Source organism: Ursus americanus, chromosome 7, assembly GCF_024610735.1.
Source record: "Ursus americanus isolate L20-20 chromosome 7, mUrsAme1.1.p, whole genome shotgun sequence".
Lineage (NCBI taxonomy): Eukaryota > Metazoa > Chordata > Mammalia > Carnivora > Ursidae > Ursus > Ursus americanus.
Window position 1 is genome coordinate 79,941,597 of NC_142133.1, and position 11,732 is coordinate 79,953,328.

The 11,732-nt window shown below is 37.4% G+C and overlaps 1 protein-coding gene across 8 annotated transcripts in view; it reads left to right on the top strand.

The window, feature by feature from the left end:
* Positions 1-10,639, top strand: part of KIDINS220 (kinase D interacting substrate 220) — a 95,634-nt gene extending 84,995 nt beyond the window's left edge. For all 8 annotated transcript variants that reach the window (XM_045776000.2, XM_045776003.2, XM_045776004.2 and 5 more), the window contains 4 exons: positions 1,543-1,674; positions 3,520-3,618; positions 4,605-4,841; positions 7,616-10,639. In XM_045776000.2, coding sequence (XP_045631956.2) covers positions 1,543-1,674; positions 3,520-3,618; positions 4,605-4,841; positions 7,616-8,878 — 1,731 coding nt within the window. In that variant the 3' untranslated portion in view covers positions 8,879-10,639. The remainder of the gene's footprint in view (positions 1-1,542; positions 1,675-3,519; positions 3,619-4,604; positions 4,842-7,615) is intronic.
* Positions 10,640-11,732: the final 1,093 nt, after the last annotated feature.

Sequence of the window (11,732 nt, forward strand, 5' to 3'; positions counted from 1 at the left end):
ATACTCATTCAGGCAGAAAATCAAGCTATGTATAGACACATGAAAACTAAATTATGTAAATACTAGTGTTTTGCTGTTAGTATTTTTGAAGCATTATACCTCGGACCATATAATATATGACATATTTAAAATTTTTATAAAACAAACTATGAATAAACGTGTTTGGTACAGGATATTCCAAGTCATTAATTTCAAAACTTTTATGGGCCCGTCTCATACTTGTTAACTTGCTGAGACTCCCTGTCATAAAATTAATACTCCAACTCCCTGTTCAATATGGTCTCATTCCCTGGTTGTATTTATATGTAATATAGATGTACGCTGTGTATATACTATTTGTGTATTTATTTACTTAACAGTTCATAAGACCATATCATTTATGCTTTCACATTACAAATAAAGTTTAACAACTGGCTACTAGGCCCTTTTGGCTGTGTTATAGTGTACTTTTGTCCTGATAATGGTAAAAGATAGAAAATATAAATTTACACATCCTTGAGGATAGGATACATTTTACTTATTTTAAGATTAGATTGAATGGCAAACAGGGCAGATCATTTAGAATGTTGTCTTTATCTGCTATACTGGTTGGTTTGTCTTCTCTCCATTGTGGTTATAGTTTCTTTAAACTTTTCAAAAAGGAAAGTAAGAAGTTGTTAAGACCTGATAAGTTAGGTTTCTGGCCCAGATCTTCTACTAACCAGCTATTTATTCTGTGACTTTGAAACCAAAACTTAACCTCTTTAGACTTCAGTATCCGCATCTGTAATTGAGGCAATCTATATATAATGGACCACAGGGGAAATACGTTTTTAGTATGTCATCACATTCAGAAAACTTTTTTCTTCTAAGTAAATACTAGATTATTTGTCATTGTGATTTTTCTTTTAAATGAGACCAAATTTTAATGGATTGTATTTACTTTTACATGTGTTAAGAAATAATATTGTTGTTTTATATTTATATGCTTATTGTATAGATTCTGAAAGGGAAGTTTTAAATTCCTTGGATATGAAATATGATCAAGATCTGAAAACTTTAGCTGTCATAGATTATTAAGGTAGTATGTAGAGACATTTAAAGCTGTTTAGGCATTTAAAAAATTATTTCATAGATTTTTTCATTTTTACATTTTGTATTTTTATAATATAGGCATCAGTGATTTTCCCCTCTTTGTTCCTTTTCTTTTTTTAAACCCTTCCTTAAGGGCTGCACCCTACTCTTCCATGGTCAGGCTGTAAACATTTGAGAAGTTAGCCTATGCTTGATTCATAGAATGTTTCATCTTTTCTTAGAAAAGTTGTTGTGATCAGGCTGTATTTGCTATAATACAAGCTACTCATTAAAGTAAACCAGTAGCTAAGTCTATTCTCTATGGCATTTCCCATACTACACACATTTGCTGTTTTTAACTTTAGTTTGACAATTTGTTATTAATCAGAGTACTTCACAGTGCAACTCCATGAGTGTTTCTCTGTCATGTGCTGCGTACATCTGGCATTAAATGATATTCACACATGTGTTTTTCCATGGCTCGTCTAGGGGTCAGGCCCAGCCTCAGGAGCAATGATATCACTGAATTCAATGAATGTGGATGCAGTGTGCGAGAAACTGAAACAAATAGAAGGGCTGGACCAGAGTATGCTGCCTCAGTATTGTGCAACCATCAAAAAGGTGAGGTACACGTTTACCTGCCGACTGGAAGCAGGACTGAGGGCGTGGGAGATGGGGCTCCGTGGACAATGAACACTCTGTTTTTAGCTTCTCAAAGATGGATTCTCTGTTGAAATAGGAAAGCTCCAAATGGAAATATGATTCTTATTATTTTGTATCCTAAAATTGCCCTGTTATTCCTTAGTTTATAAATGGATAAAAGAAAATAAAGTAGCTGTATTACAATGTTATTTTTTAAATGACCTATTAGGTAGAAATGCCTTGATGAGAAGCACAAAGCTCTACAGAGCTTCGCAGTTAGAGAAGCAATAACTCATGTCTCCAGTACGCAGCATAGAACACTTGAAGGCTTTTTATGTGTTATTTTCTTTGATTGTATTATTTATTTATGACTTCATAATTATCAGAGTAAACCACACTTGCTTCTTTTCCCCCAAACTGTTACTTTCATGTCTTAATAGGACTTATGAGCATGCCCATTTGATGAACCTCATAGGTTTGGTTTGCAAGACGAACACATTTGAGGAGTTTATTTCTTCCTAGGTCCTGTTCTTACTGTTCTAGTAGCTACCACGAAGTTGGACAGTGATGCCTGGGATTCAGGGAAGGCTTCTCATATTATACAAGGCTGTGTCCCTGTTATAGTAGATATTTCTCCTAAATATGCTTTTTATGCTTTTCCTAGCAGAGAACTACAGTAAAGTAAACATTAATAACAAGCCTCTAATGTTTACATACTTTAAAGAATGGATCTAAAAAGTTTTGTAAAGCATTATGAGCATGTATAGATACCATTTTACTAATCTTGACCTGTGTTCAGGAAACATAAACTATGTTTATGTCAGTTTCCTTACAGATCTGGTTAGCGCTAATCCCTGTTTTGCAAAACCACCAAGAACTGCCTTTCCGAGGTGCAAACTTGACTCCTCCAGGCAGCTTGGGGTGTCAGGAGAGGGTGAAGCCTCCAGCTTGAATCCTTGGCAGTTTTGTTTCCATTATGACAGCATCTTCTTCCCACTCAGCTGTACTGGCAGCCCTGGCTTTCGAGGCCCATCTTAGCGCCTGGTCTCTTAAGTGTGGCGAACTGCCTTGCATTTCTGCAGCAGGGCCTCTGTCACAGGCCTGCTGTGTACACTCGTGTCTTCAGAATGAACCTGGAGACTGAACATCCCATCAGTTTTAAACACAAGTATTCCATCATTTTACCACAGTTAATAAAGCCAGGTTTTGTATTTTGTAAAATCAGCAAGCCACCTATTATTAATAAAGAAAATTCCATCTGTACTTCTTTGGCGGAAATTAGAATTACAGAGACCCAATAGTGATACAGTCATTTTTGGTGAATTTAATAAATTGGGAAATTAGTGGGTGGACATTCTTTATGGCTGAAGTTATCTAATATAACTGATAAACATGTCAGAGCTTACTTCACTTAAAACTTTGTGACTGACATACTTAAAAGGACAGATGCCTTTGTCCCCTCCCAGGAGCTGCATTCGTGTTCATATTTTATGAGATTAGAGGAGAAAAACTAACGGTTTTGTTTATTGCTCATGACGGGGTGTAGGTAGTTTTGGAAGTAGTTGGGAGGGTTAGCTCTTGGGTTGGTCCCTGAAGAGTGATTTGTTTTACTTGTGTGCTTAAGGCACTTGGAAAAATCCCGAGTGGCTGGTGTTCAAAGTCAGTTTGCTTACTGTATTATCACATAGGGTAATAACCTTGTGTAGGTCAGTATTTCCTAGTCTGTAATGACATTCTTAGTACTAAATATAAATGTGCTTTTTAATCACCAATAATTCAGATATCTCCTATTTTGTCTTTATACATGCATTTATTTTTATTTAGGCAAACATAAACGGCCGTGTGTTAGCTCAGTGTAACATTGATGAACTGAAGAAAGAGATGAGCATGAATTTTGGGGACTGGCATCTTTTTAGAAGCACAGTAAGATGTTTTATATTTATAGAATTATTTACAATATTGTATAAGCAAGTGCTAATCATTACTGATCCAAACTGCTATTTTTCTGTATTTTTAAAAAACATGTAAAAACGGCATTTTACACTTAAGTACAACCCTTGTATATTATGTTACGCAGAATATACACAGCAGCACGTGGCAACCTTTGTCTTTGGGCATTTCATTTGGAAATTTGGGGAAGAGGTGACCTGCCGATTCTCCATGCTTTCATTGATGAAGGCTTTCTCTTTGAACTGCCTCTAGTCAGGCTTCCTGAGCCTCTAGGCCTCGACTTTGGGGTCTGTCTTTGTCAGGCCTGCATTGCCCAGTTTTAGCAAGGATCATGTTAAGTCAGTTTAGAAACAATTCCCTCCCTCACTGTCGGATCATCCTTGGTCCCCAATCAAACTCCTCATTCCCCACCACCCTCCAGATGATATCTGATCACCCTTGCCTGCCTTCAGCGAGAATCCTGTAAAGTTGGTTCAGCCAGAATTCCCCCTTAACCTTGACGTTTCCTCTTAGCAGTTTTCTACCCACTGACGCCCACCCCACTGCTTGCTATAAATGCCCTCTCATCCATGCTGCTTTCTGGATTGAGGCCAGTTCTATCCTGAGGTCTCTTTTCCCCCATCGCATTGATTAGAATGTGCTTTCACCACATTAGCTACTGTCCAGCTCTGTTTGACACACTACAGTTGCATTCTGTTTTGTTTTCCAGTTAAATTTTAAACTAAAGTAATGATAACATAATGGTCAAATTATATGATGGTTTTGCCATTACTTCTTTTAGTATAATTGAAAGATAAGCAGATACATTTCAGGTTCATTAGAAACTACAAGAAGTCTGCTTTTTCATTTACATTATAATAACTTTATAATGTTTTATTTTTAAAAAATCATTTCTAAAGCTTGTAAAATGTGATTTCTCAGTGTGGATGTTAATGTTATTTTTTTTTTCTTCTATTAAGGTACTAGAAATGAGAAATGCAGAAAACCAAGTGGTCCCTGAAGACCCACGTTTACTTAGTGAAAACAACAGTGGCCCAGTTCCTCATGGTGAATCTGCTCGTCGCCCTTCACACAACGAATTGCCTCATACTGAGCTTTCCAATCAAACTCCCTACACACTGAACTTCAGCTTTGAAGAACTGAATACACTTGGCCTAGATGAAGGTGCCCCACGTCACAGTAATCTAAGTTGGCAGGTATTTATTAAATGTCATTTTTCATATTACTGAAGAGAAGTAGGGTGGTTTTAATTCACTGAGAATATGTTGGTGCATTTATGTAGTCACTCGGAAGGTACTTAATGAGTACTTCAGTGAACAAGGCAGAGGGCTCCCTATTCTTAAGGAACTGTATTTTTCTGAAGAGGACAGTGAGTAAAACAAAGAAAAAAAGATCATTTTGGAAATTGGCAAGAACTGTCAAAACAATAAACTAGGGTAATGGTACAGAGAGGAGATGGGAACGGGGCTGCTTTGGTTAGGCTGGTTAGCAGAGTTCAGGCTTCACTTGCTATTTTCTTGTTAAGTTCATTCATCAGTGGCTAAGATACATCTATATTAGAAACTTGTCATATATTATCCCTTTGAGCAGCATAATCTGGTTTTCGGTACCTATAGCCAGTATTCTTGGTTATTCATTTTCTTTCTGTTTTCTGATATCAGGTATGGGTGAGTTTCTTCTTTGGATGTTCTTAGCAGATAGGAGCCGGGGGAGGATCAGGAATAAAGTGGAAAGTGAGAGACACATGAGAAGGAGTAAGGAGAGCATAAGAAAAATAAACTAGGGACAAACAGAGTAGGATGCAGAAAAGAGAGGAGACAAGCCAGGGAGGAAACGCAGTAAGTAGCTACGGAGAAACTGTGCTGACAGAGAGCAGTATTGAGGAAAAGCAGCACCTGGTAGGTCTACCATTTTTAAGGCAGTTTGGTTTGGCTTGGTACTAAAAACATTTTTTGTTGTCATTATCTTTTTATATTGCCAGGTACTTTTTTCTTTATGTTGGGAGACTATTTTATAATTGGGTACTGACTGAGATAAAAATTCCCTTCTTTTATGAGAAGATAAGTTCACACTTGACCCTTTTGTCCCTGTGTTTCTGCAGCAATGCTTCCTTTCTTTCCCCTGGGATTCCTTTTAGCATTCCATAAGAAATCCTCCTTCTCTGCTTTTCCACACTCGGTATTTCCTCCCGTGACCTGGGAACGCCTAGCCTTCCCGTTCATGCAGTAGCTCTCCAACGGTCTTGTAATCTCAGAGTCCCCTTGCACTTTTAAAAATGATTGAAGACCCCACAGAGCTTTTGTTTATGTAAGTTATATCTGTATATTACATTAGAAATAAAAACTGAGAAACTTTAGAAATACTTATTAATTTATTTAAAAATAAACCACTTATGTGTTAACGTAAGTAACATTTTTATGTGAAATGGCAGTATCTTCCAAAACAAGACAAACTTTAGTGAAAATGGCATTGCTTTGCAAATCTCTTTGATGCCTGGCTCAATAGAAGCCAACCAGGGCCCCCCCCACCCCATATCTGCTTCTCCATTAAATCTGGCAGCCCCACTGGACGTGCTGGTGGGAACAAGAGTGAGAGGCACTGGTATTTGTCCTGTGACGCCCTGATGAGAATCGTTTAGACCTCCTGGGTCCCCGAAGTGGTGTGTACACGCTGCATCTGAGAGCGGAGATGGCGCTCTCTGTACAGTCTGACTCCACTTGCAGGGGACCTTCTCAAGGAGATGAATTGTTTTCTCCCTGTGGGAGGAAGACTCTTGGCCTTATTTTCTGCTTCTTTGCTTCAGCCTTTACTCTTATCCATTCTTAGCCTTCCTTGGTTCTTTTTCTTCCATTTCCCTCCTCTTTTTCCTTATCTGTATTCTTTCCTCCTTTATCAGCTTTTCTGAGATCTAAAGCAATTCTAATCCTAAAACTTCACATTGAAAATCAAACTTTTAAAAACACTTCATTTCTCTGTTTACTAGGACCTGACTGTTGGCCTCATGGCTTCCATTTGTCTTTTCTATTGCATTCTATACTTCATTCCTTTTAAATGATTATTATTAGTATTAGTATTTAGAATACATTTTCTTAATTGAAATTTGACAGAAACTTATGTTGTACAAGTTGAGAAAGGTTCCCCTTTTTTTCAATTTCAAGGATATTTAGTGAATAATTATTTTTTTTCTATTTAATTTTTTTTATTTTTATTTATTTATTTATTTTTTTTTTAAAGATTTTATTTATTTATTTGACAGAGATAGAGACAGCCAGCGAGAGAGGGAACACAAGCAGGGGGAGTGGGAGAGGAAGAAGCAGGCTCATAGCGGAAGAGCCTGACGTGGGGCTCGATCCCATAACGCCGGGATCACGCCCTGAGCCGAAGGCAGAAGCTTAACCGCTGTGCCACCCAGGCGCCCCTAATTTTTTTTTTTTAAATGCCAGTTAACATACAGTGTTATATTAGTTTCAGGTGTACAACATAGTGACTCAGCACTTTCATATAATAACCAGTGCTCATCAGAGAAAGTTCTTTTTAACATACATTGAAGACTTGAGTATTTTGTTTTTGAGATATATCTTAACTCTAATCTTCTTTGTCTTTGCTAAGAGGAATTTTTATATTTTATCAACAAAGATGACTTTTGCCTTAAATAAAAGCTAAAAGTTCGAAGTTGTAAAAATAGGTGCTAAGATTATTTGTTAATACAATCTTTAATTATACTTTTAAATATTAATAATAAACTAACTTTATTAAAATTGATATAAAGCTTTCTAATAACAGTAAAATTATCCATAAGTTCACAGCTTTTATTAAACTGTGTTATGTAGAATTCTTTTAAAAGAATTTGGTATTTTGAGGACTTTAAAAATTCTGAGTGTACATATATATTTCCTAAGTTGATATTTATTATGCCTTTTTTTTTTTTGCTTATTCGAATTCTTAAATTTATTTTTTTCTGTCTTCACAGTCACAAACTCGCAGAACCCCAAGTCTTTCGAGTCTCAATTCCCAGGATTCCAGTATTGAAATTTCAAAGCTTACTGATAAGGTGCAGGCCGAGTATAGAGATGCCTATAGAGAATATATTGCTCAGATGTCCCAGTTAGAAGGGGGCACAGGTTCCACAACAATTAGTGGCAGATCTTCTCCACACAGCACATACTATATGGGTCAGAGTTCATCAGGGGGCTCCATTCATTCTAATCTAGAACCAGAGAAAGGGAAGGATAGTGAACCAAAGCAAGATGATGGAAGGAAGTCATTTTTAATGAAGAGGGGAGATGTTATAGATTATTCTTCATCAGGGGTTTCCACTAATGATGCCTCACCCCTGGATCCTATTACTGAAGAAGATGAGAAATCTGATCAGTCAGGCAGTAAGCTTCTCCCAGGCAAGAAGTCCTCAGAAAGGTCGAGCCTCTTCCAGACAGATTTGAAGCTTAAGGGAGGTGGACTGCGCTATCAAAAACTTCCAAGTGATGAGGATGAATCTGGGACAGAAGAATCGGATAATACTCCTCTGCTCAAAGATGATAAAGATAAGAAAGTTGAAGGGAAAGTAGAGAGAATATCAAAGTCTCCAGAACACAGTGCTGAGCCAATTAGAACCTTCATTAAAGCAAAAGAATATCTGTCAGATGCCCTCCTTGACAAAAAGGACTCATCTGATTCAGGAGTGAGATCCAGCGAAAGTTCTCCCAATCACTCTCTTCACAATGAGGGGGCTGATGACTCCCAGCTTGAAAAGGCAAATCTCATTGAGCTTGAAGATGATAGCCACAGTGGAAAACGGGGAATACCACATAGCTTGAGTGGCCTGCAAGATCCAATTATAGCTCGGATGTCCATTTGTTCCGAAGACAAGAAAAGCCCTTCCGAATGTAGCCTGATAGCCAGTAGTCCTGAAGAAAACTGGCCGGCATGTCAGAAAGCCTACAACCTGAATCGAACACCCAGCACTGTAACTCTGAACAACAACAGTGCACCAGCTAACAGATCCAATCAGAATTTTGATGAAATGGAAGGAATGAGGGAGACTTCCCAAGTCATGCTGAGGCCTGGTTCCAGTTCCAACCCAACTGCCATTCAGAATGAAAATCTAAAAAGCATGACGCATAAGCGAAGCCAACGTTCAAGTTACACAAGGCTCTCCAAGGATTCTTCAGAGCTCCACGCAGTGGCCTCTTCTGATAGTACAGGCTTTGGAGAGGAAAGAGAAAGCATTCTTTAAGAGAAATAAGCAAAAGCAGAATAGTATTACTATAGCCCTATGACAGAATTGACCTGACTTTTTAGTGAATCTATCCATGCATGTCATCTTTGTACATTTCAATCACAAGTAATTAATGAATGGGGAGGTCTTTGGTAAAAGGAACATTCACTATACAACAGAGGAAAGTGTAAGAAAGGGTGGTTGATCAATCAGCTTCCACTGTCTTTGTAATTAGAAGCTTAAAAACTCATTATTGTTATTGGAACTTTCATTGGGACACAACCCCCTAAAATTTTTTGAGACAAGATCCAAGTATAAAGATAGGTCAGAAATATCTTACTAGATAGAAAGGGCGTGATTTGCCAAAGAAAATGGAAAGCTAGAGACCCCTTTTGTACAACATTCACTCATCAAATATTCAAAGGAAGACATGGTGTTAGATGAGCCAGAAGCAAATTTTGCTCTTAGAGAGTAAAAGATAAGAATTTATAGGTTATGGAGTAGCCCAGAGACTAAATGCTGTATAAATTGAGACCCAGTGTTGTATATAATAGACACATTGTTTAATAAGGGCTTTAAAAATTGATAAGAAGATGAATGAACAGTGCTCAAAATAGAGCCCCAGTGAAGAGGCCTTTTTGAGCTGCTAGGAGAGTGGCCTGTGGGGAGGGGCCAAGAAACTCCCTAGGACCTGGAAGCTCACCTCCAAATCCCAGGCCTGGCTGTAAGCATCATCCACCAGCTTGAGAACCCACGCTGGTCTTTTCTATGACTCTTTTAAATGGTGTGCCCAACTTTTCTTAGCCTAGCAATGAGAGGGAAAAACATGAATTCTTTCTCGGGAGAATCAGGGAGACATGGGTAATAATAGGCTCTAATAAGTATTAATGGACCAAAAGAATGAGGAAATAATTACATCAGAAAGGTCAGTGTCACTTGACAAATGACAAGGAAATATTTAATTAGGTAAACTAAATTATTGCCTTCTATACCAGGGTGGAGTATATCTGTCTACTTCATCTATTCCAAAGCTAGCATGCTAACCCTGGGGTTGGGGGGGGTGGGTACCGTAAGAAAGGATATACTTTAAAAAGTTTTAAAATGTAAAAGCAAGGGTAAAAAGCAGATAAAACTGGTGGGATTCTCCATTTATTGTTAGTAGGGTTAAGAGAATGATCACATTTAAGTATCGAGTGGACTAGAAGTGGACCCTGTCATCATGCATTGAATTTTTTTGTTATTGTTTTAGCATAGCCTATTTATATAGGATTAATTTTGGCAGTATATCCTCAGTCACAGATAAGATCATAGATGGTGAGATCGTAGAATGTGCAGTTACCCAAATTTAGTGTTACACTTGTGATGGTTTTCACTTACTAGATTTTTATTAATTCGCTGAATAAATTATTTAGTTGACCAGTCATTGCACTAAATAGTTGCTGTTTGGGGTTTCATTGCCTTGATGTTTTGAGTATAATCTAACATTTCCTTAAAGTGTTTATTTCGCATGACTTTAACAAATGTTTTTAACCAATTAAAAAAAGGCAGGATGCTATTGACATTATATATTGAAATGTTAACATTTTAGTATTTATAGTGCTTTAGTTCACAATATTGTATAATCAGTAATTATTTCAGAGGCAATATTTTGTTGTTTTTCCGGTGAGTAGATGCAGCTTATTATCATTGTCGTACATTCTTTATGCTGTTTGTGAAGTTAATACTAGAGTATTAAGTGTACAAATAGATTTAGAAAACAATAAAAAAAATTGCATGTTATTCTGACTCATGAATTTTTATTCGCTACAGTGATGATGATTCACATTTTGATTACAAATAAAAGAGTAATTTGTGTGTTTGTTTTGTTGTGTGTGTGTACAGTTTGTGAAAGATGTTCAGGTTCATGGAGCAGTCACACGACTGGCAGACGTGTGCCGAGCTGCCCCACTAGTCCTTTGGTGAGAGCATGGCTCCTAGGTCCCCATGCCTGAATGGTGCTGTGCTGCGGCTTTAGTGCCCAACAGCACAACTCTCCACTGTGCATTTCTGTAGCTGCAAGGAGTATCTTGTCCAGATCCTGGGAGGATATCGACTTAGTTATTATATGAGCATTATGGAAAAGTTTTCCTTCTCATACTGTTACAGAAATTGACAGACCAGATGGCTTATTGAGTCATACCGTCATTCCTTTGAATCTGTGTGTCTATGTGTGCGTGTGTGTCTATCTATTTATACTGTATAGCTCAGTCTGATCCTCACACGTACAAAACTCTGCTTTTTCCTTTCAAAAGAAAATTGGTGCTTTAATCTTGCTAGTTGCTTCGATTCTGTGTCACTTAGAGTTTTACCATATTTTATGAACCGTTCCGCCTTCATCAGAAGCCACAGATAGTTCTGTTTACGTAGCAGAACATTAAGCCCAGTCATTGACCTTGGACATGTGGAGTGGTGTGTAGGAGTATAGCCCTCCTTCAGGGGAGACTGGAAATGGAAGGAAGCTATTGACATCTCTCAATTGATATAATTTTCACAGTGCTGAACGTGTAAGGTCAGCTCTCAAGTTCTGGGAAATTTAAGCATTCGTAACTGAACCAACATTTCCAAAATTGACGGGAAAATCTGTTTTTGTGCAATATTTTATTTATGTGAGTTTTAGATAGCAGTCAATAATTCTAATTGCCTAGCCAAGTAATTTTAGAAATTTATTTGCTACAATTCTCAACTTGAGAACTCTTTAGATCATTTGCATGTTGTAGTGCTGCAGTAAAATACATTTGTAATCATGATTTTTTTTCTTACAAATACTAACCATTAGAAAATATTGTTTGAATGGAATTAAATTCTTTTTTCTGGCTAAAATACTAAAAAGGTT